The 21,789-nt window shown below is 36.1% G+C and overlaps 1 protein-coding gene across 10 annotated transcripts in view; it reads right to left on the reverse strand.

Moving 5' to 3' along the window:
- Positions 1-21,789, reverse strand: part of DCAF6 (DDB1 and CUL4 associated factor 6) — a 166,180-nt gene that overhangs the window by 104,844 nt on the left and 39,547 nt on the right. For all 10 annotated transcript variants that reach the window (XM_082360638.1, XM_082360633.1, XM_082360632.1 and 7 more), the window contains exons 3-4: positions 21,394-21,486; positions 11,608-11,793 (exon numbers count right to left, since the gene is read on the reverse strand). In XM_082360638.1, the coding sequence (XP_082216764.1) occupies positions 11,608-11,793; positions 21,394-21,486 (279 nt within the window). The remainder of the gene's footprint in view (positions 1-11,607; positions 11,794-21,393; positions 21,487-21,789) is intronic.

A 21,789-nucleotide genomic window follows, 5' to 3' on the forward strand; every position in this document is an offset into this window, starting at 1 on the left:
CACGGCTACATAAATAACATATATAATTGTGTGTGTGTATATATATGTGTGTGTGTGTGTATATATATATATGTGTGTGTGTGTATATATATATATATATATATATATATATATATATAGAACCCCTTCAACAACAAAGCAATCCAATTAAAAAATGGGCAAAGTTCTTGAATAGACATTTTTCCAAAGATATACAAATGACCAACACACACAAAAAGAGCTAACTCAACATCACTAATTATTAAGGAAGCAAATAAAAACCTCATTTAGCTATCTCCTCACACGTTAGAATGGCCACTATTTTTTAAAAAACAGAAAATAACAAGTGTTGACAAGGATGTGGAGAAATTGCAACCTCTGTGCACTTTTATTGGGAATGGAAAATGGTACAGCTGCTATGGAAAAAAGTATGGAAGTTCCTCGAAAACTAAAAATAGAATAATCATATGATCCAGCAATCCCACTTCTGTGTATATGTATCTAAAAGAATTGAAAACAGAACCTTGAAGACATATTTGTACACTCCTGTGTTAATAACAGCATTATTCACAACAGCTAAGAGGTGGAAGCATCCCAAATGATCATTGATGGGTAAACAGGTAAAGAAAATATGGTATATACCTACAATGGGATACTATTAAGCCTTAACAAAGAAGGAAATCCTGTCATATGCTACAATGCAGATGAACCTTGAGGACACTGTGCTAACTAAAATAAGCCAGTCACAAAATGACAATTTCTGCAGGATTCTACTTCTGTGAGGTATCTAAACTAATCAAACTCTTAGAAACAGAAAGTAGAATGGTAGTTGCCAGATGCTGGGATAAGGGGGAAGAGGAAAACTGTTCAATGGACGCAGAGTTTTAGTTTTAAACAAAAAACTATATTCCAATCACAGTGTATATGTATTCAGCAAAAAAACACCTTCGGCAAAAGGTTATATACTGTTAAAATGTCCTTATATAGGCTGCCTCTTTTGCTTGTATGCTGTTTGCGATTCTGATTTAATTTTCTAAGAAGTAAATTATGTTTATACAAAAAAAATCCATAGGGGAGAAAAAAATAGACTCCTACTTCATATTATCAGAAAAATCAAATCCAGGTGAATTATAAGATCTAAATGGAAAAGACAAAACAATAAACTTTCTAAAAGAGAAAACAGAAGAATGCCTCCATAACCTTCATATAAGATTTTTTTTTTACATCTTTATTAGAGTATAATTGCTTTATGGTGTGTTAGTTTCTGCTTTATAACAAAGTGAATCAGTTATACATATACATATCTCCCCATATCTCCTCCCTTGCATCTCCCTCCCTCCCACCCTCCCTATCCCACCCCTCTAGGTGGTCACAAAGAACCGAGCTGATCTCCCTGTGCTATGCGGATGAAGAAAAGATTTTTTGAGCAGGATGCAGAAAGCACTAACAATAAAGGAAAAGACCAATACATTAGACAACACTGAGAACTTCTGTTCATCCAAAGACACCATCAGGAGGGTGAAAATACAACCACAGAGTGGAAGAGATAGCTTCATATGCAGAAGATACAAGAAATTCCTATAAATCAACAATAATGAAATAAAATGGACAACCCAATAGAAAGATTAGGAAAGAAATCTGAATAGGCACTTGACAAGACAGTATATCCAAATAACCAATAAACATATGAAGAGATGCTAAACCTCAGAAGTATCAACAGAAAAAGGCATTTTAAACCACGAGAACCTGTCAAAATTAGAGATTAACAATACCAATTGTTGGCAAAGATGAGGGGCAATAGGAATTCCTATATGCCATTGGTGGGCACGAAAGCTGTTACACTTTGGAAAACTGGCACTATCTCTAAAATAAACAAATACGTATCCTGTCACCGAACAAGTTTACTTCTAAACATAAATATACTGAAAGTCATGTAAAGGAATGTTCTCCAAACTGGAAATCAAATTTAAAATTTTCATCAACAGCAGAACAGATCAATCAGCTGTGGTTTACTCACACGATGGAATACTAAAAAGCAATGAAAATGAACACATTAGACTTGTGCCCAACATGGATGAATTTCACAAATGTAAGATAAGATTTTGTTCAGCAAAAGACATCAAATTCAAAAACAAAAACAAACAGAAGACAATTTAATGTGCCTTCATTGATATAATGTTCAAAAACAGAAAAACTAAGGTGGTTAGAAAAATCCGGTGTTGGAAGTCAGGATAAAGGGGCTTCTGGGAAACTTAATGCCTTATATTTCTTTTTCTTTTTTTAAATATTTATTTATTTACTTATTGGTTGCACCGGATCTTAGTTGCAGTAGGCGGGTTCCTTGGTTGCGGCTCCAGGGCTCCTTAGTTGAAGTAGGTAGCCTCTTTAGTTGCGGCATGTGGGCTCCTTAGTTGTGGCATGTGAACTCTTAGTTGCAGCATGCATATGAGATCTACTTCCCGGATCAGGGACTGAATCCAAGCCCCCTGCATTGGGAGCGCAGAGTCTTATCCACTGCGCCACCAGGGAAGTCCCAATGCCTTATATTTCTTGATCTTTGTGGTTGTTACATGTACATATTCACTTTGTGATAATTTACTGAGCTATATGCTTAGTGCTTATGTACTTTACCTACATGTTTTATACATCAATGGAAAAAAACAAGTTTAATGGTAGATAGAATAAGAAGGTCTTAACCTGTATGTCATCAGAATTCCAGAATAAAAAAATATAGAGAGAAGGCTAGGAGATCTGCCTGAGATACCTGGCACAAAACAAATATTAAAATATTTGCTTCCTAAGAAATCGGCTTTCAGATAGAGTTCTTCAGACAACGCTAACGCAAGGGGAAGAACCTCAATCTAGCTGAATTAAAAGGTAAAGGAAGTACAACTTCAGGTGGAGGAACCACGATGGCAGAGTAGAAGGACGTGCTCTCACTCCCTCTTGCGAGAACACCAGAATCACAGCTACCTGCTGGACAATAATCGACAGGAAGACACTGGAACTCACCAAAAAAGATACCCCACATCCAAAGACAAAGGAGAAGCCATAATGAGACGGTAGGAGGGGTGCAATCACAGTAAAATCAAATCCCGTAACTGGTGGGTGGGTGACTCACAGACAGGAGAACACTTATACCACAGAAGTTCACCCACTGGGTGAAGGTTCTGAGCCCCACGCCACGTTTCCCAACCTGTGGGTCTGGCAACGGGAGGAGGAATTCCTAGAGAATCAGACTTTGAAGCCTAGTGTGAATTGATTGCAGGACTTCAACAGGACTGGGGGAAACAGAGACTCCACTCTTGGAGGGCACACACGAAGTAGTGTGCGCATCCGGGACCCAGGGGAAGGAGCAGTGACCCCAGGGGAGACTGAACCAGACCTACCTGCTACTGTTGGAGGGTCTCCTGCAGAGGCGGGGGGGGGGGCGCTGTGGCTCACCGTGGGGACAACGACACTGGCAGCAGAAGTTCTGGGAAGTACTCCTTGGCATGAGCCCTCCCAGAGTCTGCCATTAGCCCCACCAAAGAGCCCCAGGTAGGCTGCAGTGTTGGGTTGCCTCAGGCCAAACAACCAACAGGGAGGGAACCCAGCCCCACCCATCAGCAGTCAAGTGGTTTAAAGTTTAACTGAGCTCTGCCCACCAGAGCAACAGTCAGCTCTACCCACCACCAGTCCCTCCCATCAGGAAATTTACACAAGCCTCTTAGATAGCCTCATCCACCAGAGGGCAGACAGCAGAAGCAAGAAGAACTACAATCCTGCAGCCTGTGGAACAAAAACCACATTCACAGAAAGATAGACAAGATGAAATGGCAGAGGGCTATGTACAAGAAGAAGGAACAAGATAAAACCCCAGAAAAACAACTAAATGAAGTGGAGATAGGCAACCTTCCAGAAAAAGAATTCAGAATAATGATAGTGAAGATGATCCAGGACCTCGGAAAAAGAATGGAGGCAAAGATTGAGAAGATGCAAGAAATGTTTAACAAAGACCTAGAAGAATTAAAGAACAAACAAACAGAGATGACCAATACAATAACTGAAATGAAAACTACACTAGAAGGAATCAATAGCAGAATAACTGAGGCAGAAGAACGGATAAGTGACCTGGAAGACAGAATGGTGGAATTCACTGCTGCGGAACAGAATAAAGAAAAAACAATGAAAAGAAACAAAGACAGCCTAAGAGACCTCTGGGACAACATTAAACACAACAACATTCGCATTATAGGGGTCCCAGAAGGAGAAGACAGAGAGAAAGGACCCGAGAAAATATTTGAAGAGATTATAGTCGAAAACTTCCCTAACATGGGAAAGGAAATAGCCACCCAAGTCCAGGAAGCGCAGACAGTCCCAGGCAGGATAAACCCAAGGAGAAACACGCGGAGACACATAGTAATCAAACTGGCAAAAATTAAAGACAAAGAATAATTACTGAAAGCAGCAAGGGAAAAATGACAAAAAACATACAAGGGAACTCCCATAAGGTTAACAGCTGATTTCTCAGCAAAAACTCTACAAGCCAGAGGGCAGTGGCATGACATACTTAAAGTGTTGAAAGGGAAGGACCTACAACCAAGATTACTCTGCCCGGCAAGGTTCTCATTCAGATTCGATGGAGAAATCAAAAGCTTTACAGACAAGCAAAAGCTAAGAGAATTCAGCACCACCAAACCAGCTCTACAACAAATGCTAAATGAACTTCCCTAAGTGGGAAACACAAGAGAAGAAAAGGACCTACAAAAACAAACCCAAAACAATTAAGAAAATGGACAAAGGAACATACATATTGATAATTACCTTAAACGTGAATGGATTAAATGCTCCAACCAAAAGACACACGCTTGCTGAATGGATACAAAAACAAGACCCATAAATATGCTGTCTACAAAAGACCCAGTTCAGACCTAAGGACACATACAGAGTGAAAGTGAGGGGATGGAAAAAGATATTCCATGCCAATGGAAATCAAAAAAACCTGGAGTAGCTATACTCCTATCAGATAAAATAGACTTTAAAATAAAGAATGTTACAAGAGACAAGGAAGGACACTACATAATGATCAAGGGATCAATCCAAGAAGAAGATATAACAATTATAAATATATATACACCCAACATAGGAGCATCTCAATACATAAGGCAACTGCTAACAGCTATAAAAGAAGAAATCGACAGTAACACAGTAAGAGTAGGGGACGTTAACACCTCAATCACACCACTAGACAGATCATCCAAAATGAAAATAAATAAGGAAACAGAAGCTTTAAATGACACAACAGACCAGATAGATTTAACTGATATTTATAGGACATTCCATCCAAAAACAGCAGATTACACTTTCTTCTCAAGTGCGCACGGAACATTCTCCAGGATAGATCACATCTTGGGTCACAAATCAAGCCTCAGTAAATTTAAGACAATTGAAATCATATCAAGAATCTCTTCTGACCACAACGCTATGAGATTAGAAATGAAATACAGGGAAAAACACGTAAAAAACACAAACACATGGAGGCTAAACAATACATTACTAAATAACCAAGAGATCACTGAAGAAATCAAAGAGGAAATCAAAAAATACCTAGAGACAAATGACAATGAAAACACGATGATCCAAAACCTACGGGATGCAGCAAAAGCAGTTCTAAGAGGGAAGTTTATAGCTATAGAAGCCTACCTGAAGAAACAAGAAAAATCTCAAGTAAACAATCTAACCTTACACCTAAAGGAACTAGAGAAAGAAGAACAAACAAAACCCAAAGTTAGCAAAAGGAAAGAAATCATAAAGATCAGAGCAGAAATAGATGAAATAGAAACAAAGAAAACAATAGCAAAGATCAATACAACTAAAAGCTGGTTCTTTGAGAAGATAAACAAAATTGATAAACCATTAGCCAGACTCATCAAGAAAAAGAGGGAGAGGACTCAAATCAATAAAATTAGAAATGAACAAGGAGAAGGTACAACAGACACCGCAGAAATACAAAGCATCCTAAGAGACTACTACAACAACTCTATGCCAATAAAATGGACAACCTGGAAGAAATGGACAAATTCGTAGAAAGGTATAACCTTCCAAGACTGAACCAGGAAGAAAGAGAAAATATGAACAGACCAATCACAAGTAATGAAATTGAAACTGTGATTAAAAATCTTCCAACAAACAAAAGTCCAGGACCAGATGGCTTCACAGGTGAATTCTATCAAACATTTAGAGAAGAGCTAACACCCATCCTTCTCAAACTCTTCCAAAAATTGCGGAGGAAGGAACACTCACAAACTCATTCTATGAGGCCACCATCACCCTGATACCAAAACCAGACAAAGATGTCACAAAGAAAGAAAACTACAGGCCAATATCACTGACGAACATAGATGCAAAAATCCTCAACAAAATACTAGCAAACAGAATCCAACAACACAAAAGGATCATACACCATGAACAAGTGGGATTTATCCCAGAGATGCAAGGATTCTTCAATATACGCAAATCAATAAATGTGATACACCATATTAGCAACTTGAATACTAAAAACCATATGATCATCTCAATAGATGCAGAAAAAGCTTTTGACAAAATTCAACACCCATTTATGATAAAAACTCTCCAGAAAGTGGGCATAGAGGGAACCTACCTCAAAGTAATAAAGGCCATATATGACGAACCCACAGCAAACATCATTCTCAATGGTGAAAAACTGAAAGCATTTACTCTAAGATCAGGAATGAGACAAGGATGTCCACTCTCACCACTATTATTCAACATAGTTTTGGAAGTCCTAGCCACGGCAATCAGAGAACAAAAAGAAATAAAAGGAATACAAATTGGAAAAGAAGAAGTAAAACTGTCACTGTTTGCAGATGACATGATACTATACATAGAGAATCCTAAACATGCCACCAGAAAACTACTATAGCTAATCAATGAATTTGGTAAAATTCAGGATACAAAATTAATGCACAGTAATCTCTTGCATTCCTATACAAGAATGATAAAAAATCTGAAAGAGAAATTATGGAAACACTCCCATTTACCATTGCAACAAAAATAATAAAATACCTAGGAATAAACCTACCTAGGGAGACAAAAGACCTGTATGCAGAAAACTATAAGACACTGATGGAAGAAATTAAAGATGATACCAACAGATGGAGAGATATACCATGTTCTTGGATTGGAAGAATCAATATTGTGAAAATGACTATACTACCCAAAGCAATCTACAGATTCAATGCAATCCCTATCTTATTACCAATGGCATTTTTTACGGAACTAGAACAAATCATCTTAAAATTTGTATGGAGACACAAAAGACCCCGAATAGCCAAAGCAGTCTTGAGGGAAAAAAAACGGAGCTGGAGGAATCAGACTCCCTGACTTCAGACTATACTACAAAGCTACAGTAATCAAGACAATATGGTACTGGCACAAAAAACAGAAACATAGATCAATGGAACAAGATAGAAAGGCCAGAGATAAACCCACGCACCTATGGTCAACTAATCTATGACAAAGGAGGCAAGGATATACAGTGGAGAAAAGACAGTCTCTTCAATAAGTGGTGCTGGGAAAACTGGACAGCTACATGTAAAAGAATGAAATTAGAACACTCCCTAACACCAAACACAAAAATAAACTCAAAATGGATTTGAGACCTAAATTAAGACCGGACACTATAAAACTTAGAGGAAAACATCGGAAGAACACTCTTTGACATAAATCACAGCAAGATCTTTTTTGATCCACCTTCTAGAGTAATGGAAATAAATGGGACCTAATGAAACTTCAAAGCTTTTGCACAGCAAACGAAACCATAAACAAGATGAAAAGACTACCCTCAGAATGGGAGAAAATATTTGCAAACGAATCAATGGACAAAGGATTAACCTCTAAAATATATAAACAGCTCATGCAGCTTAATATTAAAGAAACAAACAACCCAATCCGAAAATGGGCAGAAGACCTAAAGAGACATTTCTCCAAAGAAGACATACAAATGGCCAAGAAGCACATGAAAAGCTGCTCAACATCACTAATTATTAGAGAAATGCAAATCAAAACTACAATGAGATATCACCTCACACCAGTTAGAATGGGCATCATCAGAAAATCTACAAACAACAAATACTGGAGAGGGTGTGGAGAAAAGGGAACCCTCTTGCACTGTTGGTGGGAATGTAAATTGATACAGCCATTACGGAGAACAGTATGGAGGTTCCTTAAAAAACTAAAAATAGAATTACCATATGATCCAGCAATCCCACTACTGGGTATATATCCAGAGAAAACCATAATTCAAAAAGACACATGGGGGGCTTCCCTGGTGGCGCAGTGGTTAAGAATCTGCCTGCCAATGCAGAGGACACGGGTTCGATCCCTGGCCTGGGAAGATCCCACATGCCGCGGAGCAACTAAGCCCATGAGCCACAACTACTGAGCCTGCGCATGTAGAGCCTGTGCTCCACAACAAGAGAAGCCACAACAATGAGAAGCTCGCGCACCGCGATGAAGAGTAGCCCCCGCTCACCGCAACTAGAGAAAGGCTGCGCACAGAAACGAAGACCCAACACAGCCAAAAATAAATAAATAAATAAATTAAAAAAAAAAAAAAAAAAAAAGACACATGCACCCCAATATTCATTGCAGCACTATTTACAATAGCCAGGTCATGGAAGCAACCTAAATGCCCATCGACAGAGGAATGGATAAAGAAGATGTGGTACATATACACAATGGAATATTACTCAGCCATAAAAAGGAACGAAATTGAGTCACTTGTTGAGACGTGGATGGATCTAGAGACTGTCATACAGAGTGAAGTAAGTCAGAAAGAGAAAAACAAATATCGTATGTTAACGCATGTATGTAGAACCTAGAAACATGGTACAGATGACCCGGTTAGCAGGGCAGAAGTTGAGACACAGATGTAGAGAACAAACATATGGACACCAAGGGGGGAAAACCGCAGTGGGGTGGGGATGGTGGTTTGCTGAATTGGGCGATTGGGATTGACATGTATACACTGATGTGTATAAAATTGATGACTAATGAGAACCTGCAGTATAAACAAACAAACAAAAAACAACTAATACTAAACTTTCATTGGGTTATTTGTATGGAAATATGTTAATATAAATGTTTCAGACATTACATGAAATTTCTAAAAATCTTATATGTTCTGATATAATGTTATAAGTCATAATTCTAGTTATTACTTTAAAATGTATATCTCAGAAATAACTAAATTTCCTTGTCAATTGCATTATTATGAACTTTCATCAAATCTTTAACCATGGTCATTTTTAAGTCTTTTGTCATTTACAGACAGTTCTGGGTGTACTCTGATGCTTTTGCAAAAATGTTCCTATAAAAGGGTTTTTATCTTCAAGGAATTCGTGGAAAAGACTCTGACAAGTACAGGTTTCTGGTAACTGACTATAGTGCTGAACTGAATGAATAAGCATTTTCAGAACTCTAATGGAAAACTGATGAATTCATAAAAGTACTAACAAAAGATCAAGATTAAAAAAATTAATTACAAGGGACTGAGTGAACTAATGAGGATGATTATAATTTTTGTGACTTTCTATTTGAAAAAAAAAAAAAATCCCACAAGGACTCAGAGGCAAAAAATATACAAATCAATTTTCACTGCAAAGTAAAGGAGCTGTTACAGTAGAGGATTACTGGACTCAATGTCAATATTATGACATAGTATGAGTGTGTTTCGTGTTTGGTAATTGCAATCATTGTTGCTTTTGTTGTGGTCATCCATTTACAATGCTTGGTGTCATTTTATTTATCTCTTGTAAAAATAAAATACAGTGTGTGAAAATAATTAATTAATTAATTAATTAATTAAAAAATAAAAAAATAAAAGGTAAGGACCAAAAAAAAAAAAAAAAACACAGAGAATGGTAGAGAATAACCAAAGACTTACTAACTACAAATTTCCCTCATTTTTCAAGATTCCAGTTTCTAAGATCAAGAACATAAATAAATTCCAAGTATGAAAAATAAAAAGGAAATCCATACCTTGATACACTGTTGTGACATTAATTAAGAAGAAAAAAAGTGAAGAAAAACAGAATTACCTGCAGTCAAGGAAGAGAGATAAGTTAACTACAAAGGAACCACAATTAGACTGACTTCTCAATTTCAAAAGTTAAGGGCAGAATACAGTGGAATATCACCTGAAACAAAATAACTGTCAAACTAGAAGTGTGTATCTATTAAAACTACCTGTGAAGAACTGACATAAAAAAGATATTTTCTGGAAAAGATGCAAAGGGAAGAAGTGAATGAAAGAAAGAAAAGGAAAATAGGAAACTAAAATTGTTTTAGATCAACAAACTCTCACCTAAACGAACTGGTAAAGACTGTACTTTACCAGGTACAAAATGATCCCACATAGAAAATCTGTAACAGAAGATCCAAAGGTATTGGTAAATATGTCGGTCAACCTAAACAAACACTAACTAATAAAACAGTGATAATATTTTAATTCATGAGGGGAGAAACAGAATATAACTACATTCTGAACAATATAAAACTTATATCTATATAAAATTAGACAAGGGATGAAGAGATTATAATGTGCTAAGGTGCACATTCAGGAGAAGGGCAAAGTTATTTACTGACTTTATACTTTGTTAATTACTCTTGTAAAACATGAATGTCTATCTTCCTTGCAAATAGCGGAAACAAAATGGGCCAAATGCAAAACCTTCAAGCAATTCAAAATGAAGGAAAAAGAGGAGGGGGAAATTAATAGGGGAAAATTTTTTCAAATAGAAAACTTATAATAAGATATATAAATAGACCCAAATACATCAGCACTCACAATAAACATAAATTGACTGAAATCTCCAGTTAAAAGCCAAATTTGTGAGAAATGGATAAGAAAAAAAAATCCAGCTACAGAATACTATTTTTATAAGTACACATCATAAAATAAGGGTACAGAAGAACTGAAATTCAAGTAATGGAAAAAGATATACCAGGTTAAAACAATATGGGAAAACAATGAACCACCTGATACAAAGAAATGAAATGACAAAATTACAAAAGAGCATTCTGAAGAGTAAGCAATTTTTCTGAACCAAAGCAGTATAATTGAGTCTCAGATTCATTTCACCTCATTTAATTCAGTTTAGGGCTTGAGCTTATTAATATCCTTTAGGAATCGGATTCTTTTGTCCAGTGTACTAGCGTCCCTTCTGACGTGAACATTTGATAAGCATGCCGGTAATGACTTTATGCAAAACAGTGAGAAAGTGGTTATGAAGTTAAAGCCTAGTATAGAGCCCTATAGCACAATAAAGACGCATCTATAAAGGCTGATACCTGTTTGCTTAGAGTACAGTTGCCCAAGGAATTACAAACCCCATTACTATTACTCACATTTTATTCTTTAACTTTATTCACAAGCCTATCAAGATACATTTTCTCAAATACTGAAATCTAGATATTGTCAATAATATCTTTACCTATTTATGCATGAATGTGTACATACACACAAATCTACACATATGTACATACACATATCTATCTACACATACACACTTATACAAAACAAACACACATATGTCATATAGATAAATCACAGTAATACTGTACCTCATAGGTAGTTCCATAATGGCACGTAAATTGGCATTGTCTGTTGGTTTCTGCATCTTGCTCAACATTGGTATAAAATATTACTCCATCTCCAGAGCAGGATACAATCTGCTTATCATTTGTGCATGGTAAGAACTTTGCACTAAATATATTTGCTCGGTGCCCTGAACGAATTGTTGTCAAAACCTAAAACACAGAGAGGAAGTAGTTCTTAGTAATTTATTAGTTCCTAAAAAGAAACATTCAAATTCAATATAATCACAGCCAGGAATAAATTCTCATTAACATTCTCATCTCAAATGAAAAAATATCATTTGATTCCAAACTATTATAATTAGAAAAAAAAGAAATCAGAATCTCACATATTTTATTTCCCTCTGAGATGTAAAGAAGATTAAGTATCAACAGGAATAGTGCTGAAACTGAGTCCCCCTAAAACTGAGTTCCTCTGCAGAGTTTATGATTAACCTGTCTATCCAAATTTTATTCCCTGTCTCGTCCAACACCTGTTCCTCTCATGACTGAGGAGAATCAAAGAAAACGGGGCACTGAAACCAAGCAGGACCCTGTGGGGCCGTCCCAGGCATAAAAGCCTTTCAATGTCCCCTGTTTCCTGTTTGTAGGAAGAAGGCTTTTAGCATCCTAGACCTTCCCTGAGTTCCAAAGGGCAGATTAAACAGTTACTAATTAGGAGACTGAGAAAATGCAGAAACAGCAAAGGGAACTGGTCCTGGTTCTCTGCAGGAAGGAGAAGGGATTGTGCATAACAATTTGATACATATCTTTGAGTTCTTCTATAGGAACTAAGTACCCCCCCAGCCCAGGTAGAGGATGGTAACTTCAGGCTGGGCACAAGCATGTGGACCCCAGACTGACTGGAGATTCCTAGAACACCACCCTGTTACCTCACCACCAGCCAACCAGAGGAGGGTTACACACCCAGCAGCCCTCCCCCCGAAATTCTGCCTATAAAAATTTCTTCCCTGAAACCCATGGGCAGTTTGGGTCTTTTGAGCAGGAGTCACCTGTTCTCCTTGCATGGCCCTTGCAATAAACCTTTCTCTGCTCCAAACTCTGACATTTAGGTTTGTTTGGCCTCATTGTGCATCAGACACACAAACTAGGGTTCAACAACAGTGCCTTGAAAATTAAATATACATATTTCCACCTACTTGGTGTATCTGACTCATTCATAAACCCTCAGTAAATATAAAAAGACTATCTTGATTGACTTTTGAAACTGTTTACTAGATGATTATTAAGTTATTCCCTTTCAGGATGAAGAAATAAAAATAAACTGAATTTAAATGAATCATAAAGTAATGAAATGGTACAGATGAGGATACAGCAGAACTTCCTACATCTAACTCCTTAATAATTTAAAAGACCAGAATTGCTGTGACAGAAATACAGTTTAAAATAAACATTTTAATATTTGTAACATACACTGCAGGTAAAAGACCAAATCCCCCAACAGTGTTTAAAAATTGAGAGGGGGAAAAAAACCCCAACAAAACCTGATTTTTTTAAAAATGGGCAAAAGATCTTAAGAGATAGTCCAAAGATATACAAATGGCCCTTAAAAATGTGAAAAAGCATCTAAGTTTATTCATAAAGGAAATGCAAATTGAAACTACATTGAGATTACTAATTCCAACTTTTCAGATTGGCAAAAATTCAAAAGCTTGACAACATACTGTATAAGTGAGCATGGGGGGAGGGGAGGGGGACACCAGGCTCTTTAAACAATTCTGGTGGGACTGCTAAATGGTACAAGACCAATGGAGAGGAATTTAGCAGCACCTCACAAAACCACATATGCATTAACCCTTTGAACAGACAAGTCTATTTCTAAGAATTTATGCTGAAGATACACCTCCAATAATACAAAAAAAAAAAGTACCAAGTTATTTACTGAGTTATTTATAATAGCAAAACACAGGAGACTGGCTGAATAAATTATGGTACATCCCCACAATGTATTATATACAATGGGAATTTAATGCAATGGGAATATCTGGTGTGCTTTTTTTAAAAAAATGTGCTCAAAATAAGGGAATATATCAAAACACAGACACAAAGTTGCTTTAGTTCACTTTAAATGTCTTACTGAACAAAACTAACATGACACTGTAAAGCAACTATACTCCAATAAAATTTTTTAAATAAATAAATAAATAAAAGAACAACAAAAAATGTCTTACTGAACAAACGGGCAATTCGAGCATCAATAAGAATATCAGTGATAGACTATAATTTATTGAATAAAAATAAAAATCTACAATCCCACAGTAATTTTTTCAAAAAGGTGGCAAAGACAAAGGAAATGCTCTTTATTCACAGAATAATGTCAATTAATAAATGTAGAAGGAATGACAGAATTAAAAATCACTATTTATAACCACATTATAACAACTGATTAAGGCAAGAATCAATGAATACTGAAACCACTGTGTGAAAGATTGCTATGAAAGAGAATATTCACACAGTCCCAACACACTACTCCCCAGTAGCTTATAATCACAAAGGGTAAATGTACCTACACAATGGAAAGATCAAACTTAACATCACCAATTAGGGGACAAATTAATATCATGTACTACAACATCACCCATGGAGAATTACTAGCAAAAATGTTTAATGTTAATCTACTCATGAAGAAACAATCCGACAAATCCAAATGGAGGGACATTCTATAAAATAACTTGACTGATATGTCAATATAACAATAAAACAACATATCAATGTCATGAAAGACCAAAAAGTTGAAGGAACTGTTCTAAAGGAGACAAAGGAAATATGACAAATAAATGAAATATGTGGTGCTGGATTGGGGGCTGGACTGAAGGAGGCATGGCAGTGACAAAATTACTGAAATGGGAAAATCTGAACATGGACTATACATGTGCATGTATTATGTGTGTATATATGTAATATATTATGGACGAAGAATGTCGCCTGCCGTATCAGTAAACAAAGGATGTTGCATCCAACAGTCACTGCAGCCACCCCGGATGGTGCACCCTGAGGGGAACTCAGAACAGCGATAAGCAGGCTGCCAGCCATCAAGCCATCAGTCTCTGCAGCCACCCCCAACGGTGCACCCTGAGGGGATTCAAGACAGAGAAAAAGAGGATACTGACCATAGATAGTTAAGGTACATAGCAAAGGAACAATTTCAATAAGCCCAGATTCCTGCATCTTACCAAACAAAGAGCTATAAATTCTTTAACTTGAGATGTCTGGGTTTTTTTAATTAGCAGTAATCTTTTGATGTTCTGACTACCTAGGGTTTTTTTGCAAAAACTCTTATATATACTGGCTCCTCCTTTACCTCTCCAGAACAGTCCCTCAGAGCTATCTGACAGGCTGTCTCCCGGGCTTAAGCCCTCAGTATATCCACCAAATAAAACATATTTCTCAACTTTCAGGTTGTGCATTTTTTTCAGTCGACAGTACAAAACTATATATTATACAAATATGATAACAGCATATAGTCAATTCTCATTACTACTGGTAGTTGTGCTCTGTAAAGTCACCACAAACACTGAATCAGCAAGTGCTGAATCACTTCCCCTACGGAAATACAGGGTTAGGTTCCTGTGAGGCTCTGGTCACAATATTTTCATCAACTAATCAATAAGTAACTTTGTTTCATGTGTTTCTGTTTAAAGACACTTTATTTGATATATATTGTTGATTCATTAACACTGAACTTACGGCCAACAGCACTATAACTCATGCCTAAATGAAGCTTATCTAACATATTTTCTCCATAAAGCACATCCCAGGCTTCCTGTACTTAGGAATACCAGATAGTACTTCAGCACGATACCTGGGGACCACTTAAACACTGAAATCACTAACAAAAAGCACAAAAATGCAAAACCTGTGACACTAAACATATCACAAAAAGGATACAATACAGTATGCTTACAGTATTCAATTTGAAACATGAAGTCTGAGTGTCACTTTGTTTGATCTCACCTGGGAATTTGAGTATTGATGTATGTGCTGGGCAACTCAAATTTTTTGCCACTCTGTACATGTACATGGCCATAAATGACTAGGAAAACACTGGAAGTATTGATTTTGGGGTTAAAAATAAATTTAATGAGTAGGTGAATTTGCAAATATGGAATCTGTAAGTAATGAGGATCAACTCTATACTCAATATTACATATCTTGACCATGGTAACTGCATTATAGCTATACAGGATAATGTTCTTGTTCTTAGTAGACAGATGTCAAAGTATTCATGAATGAAGTGCATAATGCTTCCAACTTACTCTAAAATACTTTTTTAAACAATCTATTTGTGGATGTTCATTGTACTGTTCTTTCAACTTTTTCATCAGTTTTAAAATCTTAAAAAACAAATTCAGGAAAAGATATTTCAACTTTATTTTTGGTTTGGTTTTAAGTGAGTATTTACTGTATAACACTGACAAATTCATAACTGAGAGTACAACAGCAAATCAGAACACAGATCTGGTATAAATATTAGCAGCTACTTACCTTGACCACTTTAAGTATTTAAGTCACCTCATTTTATCTAAGACCTAGGGTCATGAACAAAATAAGGATTTGCTGAGTACCATACAGTACTCTACTGTAAGTCTTATTAATGCACATTTAATTAGGGTCAAATGAAAAAAGGGGAGAGAATTTGCACCTACATCAACCAAAGCCAATGGAGAATAAAAACTGTTAAATGTTTTAAAATTTTTCATTCCTCTCTCCAAGTATAAGACACTGAGATCTGGTCAATTAAGGTACAAGAAATAACACAGAGAATAATTAATGTAAAGCCTTTAAACAAGATAGAATCATAGCCTTTAATGCTGCCAAATATTTCAGCATGGTTTACCAAGTATCTAAGTATATATAAGTCACTACATACAATGTACGTAGTTTCTTAGTCTGATAGGCCTTTGACTTTGCTTTAGTCACATTCAGCAGACATTATTCTTAACAATTTGATTTATCTCCATTCAACAGGTTTATGTATAGCTCCAGAAACAAAAGGAGGAACCTCATTCAATACATTAACATGTGTATTGGCATATCACATATCACTCAAAAATTGAAAGAAATTTCTTTATTAAAGTAATCAGAGTAACCATTAAAGTAATTAGCAAAAAACTGAAGACCTTTCCCTCTGAACAAATCTCTTGATTTCAGATGTCTCTCTCCAAACTTACTCCTTTTTCTCTTGTATTCCCCATCTTAATAACATCAATATCCACCCACACAGTTGATCAAGTCAAAAACTAAGGAATCATCCTTCATTTCTCTTTCCCTCATCCACTATATAAAATCCACCAGCAAATCCATGTCCAAGATACATTTCAAATTACTTCTCACCACCTTTAATGCCATTATCTCTGCCTCAACCATCATCTGTTCTCAACTACAATCTCAGAGATTTTCATCTCAGTCTCTGGATTACATCAATGGCCTCCTATCTCCTAGCTTCTGGTCTTACTCAAACTCTACTCTCCAAAAAGCAACCACAGCTAACTTTTAAAAAGACAAATCATATCACTTCCATGTTTAAAATACTCTAGTGATCAGCTATTTCAATTACACTAAAAAGTAAACTCCTTAATCTAGCCTATCAAACCTACTACCTGACCCCTGCATAATCATGTTAACTTCATTTTGTACTGCTTCTTTCCCTAATTTATTAATAGATAATTGTTGGAAGAACTAGTACTCATCTATATACAGTTAGTAATTTCACCAAAGGTCGGAATTTGTTTTTAATTGTTGAAATGGAATGAATACAACCAATACAGATATGAACGCTACTGGAGATAAACAGCAGTAAAGTCGATTTAAAAAAAGTAGATGTGCAGCTGCAAAGAGTTACAACTTTTGAAAGCTAGATTTATTTTCTTATTTGTGCTTTCCTTGGATTAATGCATTATAATACTTTTTCAGGAAACATCTAAGAATAATGGCCTACAGAGGTGTAAGTTGGCAGAGTAACTTAATCTAAAATGAACAAAACATATTGTTAACTTCAATTAGTAATAAATGTGAAAGTGAACTAGCTGTAATGTCTATCACTTTGCTGATCATCAGGTTACTCTGACTAATCTAGCTGGCCAAGCAGGTATCTCTTCCCTCCTGCATCATGTTATAAACAACACTTTCAAAACTTCATGCTTGGTCCAGGAGTATCTAGATAGAAGATACTAGCTCTTCAATCTCTTAGTAAAAATCACCCCTCCCCCAACCCATGCCTACCCTTGTCTAAGGCATTGAATACAGAAACTTCTTGCCTTTCTTTTACTAATATTTATTGGGCACCTACTACATGACAGGAAATTTACTAAGTGTTGAGGAAACAAAAAGGAAAAAGAAATGGTCATTGTCCCAAAGAAGTTATAGTCTAATGGTGAGCAACATGCAAACAAACATAATAATTGAGTTATCCATAAAATACGAGAACATAAAGGACGGAATGCCTGCATCTGCCTTGGTAAACTAGAGATATATCACAGATAAGAGCCGAAGCTTGAAGGATGAAATTAAACTTGCCAAGTAGGTAGGAGGTGCATGGGACAGCAGAACATCCCACAAAGAGAGAAAAGCAGAAGCAAAGCATAGAAGAAACAAACAACATTTTATGCTCTGAGAACTAAAGGTAGCTGAATGAAGCCAAATCAAGAAAAATTTTGCATATACTCAGGATTTCTTTTACAGAAGATGCTCCAAGGCTACCTGAGGGCTAACTTCCTTCTGTTTCATCTATACCTTGAGGAGGAGGCCCTTTGGGGGTCCCAGAATATTGTGCAAAGTCTCTTACAGGAATCCAAACTTGACTGGGATCCTGAGCTTTGTTTCTATTTACCTTGACCTTCAAGGCCACCAAAGCTAAAGTTTAGATATGCTAAGACTGACAAATATCTTCAGGGCAAAAGTGGCTATCACGCTCACTTCTCTGGATTCACTTTTTCCCTTCCATTTTGGACTGATAATTCCTTACTATCAAGACAGTTATTTACTTTTAGGATAATTTTTAAAGTTTTTAATCAAGCATTTTTGAGTTGATTTCAGTGGGAGGATTGGTCCAAATAAACTAGCCTGTAATTTTTGAAAAAAGAAGCTTCTCTTTTTTATGTATTTGAGATCTACGATATATATAACTAAGACATGATGCCATTAATGAGGAACAATTAAATCTATTTTTAAAAAGTATCAAAACTTTTATATGGGGGCTTCCCTGGTGGCGCAGTGGTTGAGAATCTGTCTGCCAATGCAGGGGACACGGGTTCGAGCCCTGGTCTGGGAAGATCCCACATGCCGCGGAGCAACTGGGCCCGTGAGCCACAATTACTGAGCCTGAGCGTCTGGAGCCTGTGCTCCACAACAAGAGAGGCCGCGATAGTGAGAGGCCCGTGCACCGTGATGAAGAGCGGCCCCCGCTTGCCACAACTAGAGAAAGCCCTCGCACAGAAATGAAGACCAAACTCAGCCATAAGTAAATAAATAAATAAAAATTAAAAAAAAAAACTTTTATATGCAATAAATTAATCTTTCCATGAACTCACAGGATTTAAAAAAAGAGTAAAACTATAGGAACAGATAATATCTGACTCAAGATCAAAAAACTTTATTTTCCTATGTAGTGAATCATCAGTGTTTTAAAACAAAAAATATTCCTATATGACAGCAAATTTGGATCTATTAAAACCACTACGTGAAAACTATAAAGTCTTGTTATACTCAAAATCTTTTAAAGTATTATCTGATTAATCATTTCTCAAACTGAAAAAGAAGAGTAATCACTTTTCAAATATACATATTCTACTGGGAACCATACATCAAAGTGATTATCATTTTTTTAAAATAAGCAAATAAAGGAAAAACAAGATCTTTTAAAAATTATTCCAATGGGGATGTTCACAAAATAACTGAAGGCAGGGACTTGGAGAGATATTTGTACAGCTATGCTCAAAGCAGCTTTATTCACAATAGCCAAAAGGTGGAAATAACCCAAGTGTTCACTGACAGATGAAAGGCTGAACAAAACGTGATCTATACATACAATGGAATATTTGTCAGCCTTAAAAAGAAAGGAAATACTGACACATGCTGCACATCGATGAACCTTAAGGACCTTATTCTAAGTAAAATAAGCCAGTCACAAAAGGACAAATACTGTATATAAATAAACACTTATATGAGGTACCTGGAGTAGACAAATTCATAGAGATAGGAAGTAGAACAGTGGTTATCAGGGGCTGGGGGAGGGAAGAATGAAGGGTTACTGCTTACTGAGTATAGAGTTTCAGTTTTGCAAGATGAGAAGAGTTTTGCAGCTAGATGATGGTGATGGTATCACAACAATATGAATGTACTTAATGTCGGTGAACTGAACTCTTAAAAACGGTTAATATGCTTAATTTTACGTAATGTGTATTTTACAACAGTTTTTATAAGAAAGAGTAAAGCACTGGGACTTCCCTGGTGGTCCAGTGGTTAAGAATCTGCCTTCCAATGCAGAGAACATGGGTTCGATCCCTGGTTGGGGAACTAAGATCCCACATGCTGCAGGATAACTAAGCCTGCATGCCACTACTACTGAGCCCATGCACTCTAGAGCCTGTGCGCCACAACTAGAGAGCCCATGCGCCACAACTACTGAGCCCACGTGCTCTGGAGCCCGTACACAACTGAAGAGAAGCCTGCACACCGCAATTAGAGAAGCCCATGCACCACAATGAAGAGCCACACGCCACAACGAAAGATCCCGCGTGCCGCAACTAAGACCTGATGCAGCCAAATAAATAAATAAATAAATAAATAAATTTTTTTTTTTTAAAGAGTAAAGCTCTGCATCTTTTCAAAACAAAAAAAATATTCCATTGGTATCTAGATGAGTGATTTAAATACTGTAAACATTAAAATTCTAATAGTGATGATCAAAAAGCATTCCACATATACATTATTCCAGGAAGGTTCTCTGAGTAATTGCAGAGCTAAGACAAGCAGGATTCTGAAACATCAAGTTGCCCTCTGCTAAGTTAGGACGATTAAGTAAAGCTATCTCTGAAATAAAACTATGACCTGTCCTTTAATCAAGGATAGCCTCCATACAAACCTTTTTTTAGGCTGAAGAACCACAAACATTTATTTAAATATCTTATCTATTTAAATGTAGAAAAACAAAAAATACATGAACAATTTATTCTGTAAGATTGCTAATATTAAATATGACTTCAGTTTGCCAATCTACAGTATTCTCACTCATATAAAAATATTTGTATACTTACTCTTATACATATAAAGTCAGAAGAAGGGCCAATAAAAATCAGAACATAATCCAAATTAAAACTCAATATGATATCCCAGTTTACTGAATTGGATGTTATGAAGCATTTCATTAGAACCTAGCCACTGTTTGTAAACTGATAAAATTCAGTTTCTTAAACTGCTTGGCTGAAGATTAGGTTCTGTGAGCATAAAAGAACAAAAATCACATTTTTCCCCCAAAGAATGGCTTATTGAGATAATGTCACTTTTGGCAATTTTATCCACATTCATAAAATGAAGCATATTTATATTTTCTAGAGTCAAAAGGCTGAATGAAATCTAATGTTTTCCTAAAGAAACTAAGGAACTTGCATGTGATAACTTCCAAATTATATAACTTTAGAAAAATAAGGATATTCTTTACAAATACCCACTCCATGATTATTCACTATTTCTTGATTTCTAGCTTCTTGATTTTTTTTTCTCTCATTAAGTTATAGATTTTTAAAACCACTTTACCTTTCTGCTGTAAGGATTACTAATTACTAACTTGGTGTCATCTGAGCCAGATAAAATATATTCTCCAGTCTCATTCCAACAGATCGTATTAACCTAAAAAGAAAGCAAAAAAGAAATTTAAGCAGACTGAAAGTAAAATAAGTATGCCATCTTCACTTAGCTGATGGTTCAAAATTTATATCACTAATAACGTTATGTCTATGGTAAATAGTATTTACCAGTTTACTTAGTGAAAATACATACTGAGTGCCATTTGGCAAGCACTATGTTCTATAACTTCACAATGAAATATGAGTCTTTCTTAAGTTTTATTTAAATTTATTTTAATTAGTCCATTTTATATCCAGAGACATAAAACCAAGTCACCTAAAAAGGAATTAGAAAAACTTACTACAG

Source organism: Balaenoptera borealis (genome assembly GCF_965194805.1).
Source record: "Balaenoptera borealis genome assembly, chromosome: 1".
Lineage (NCBI taxonomy): Eukaryota > Metazoa > Chordata > Mammalia > Artiodactyla > Balaenopteridae > Balaenoptera > Balaenoptera borealis.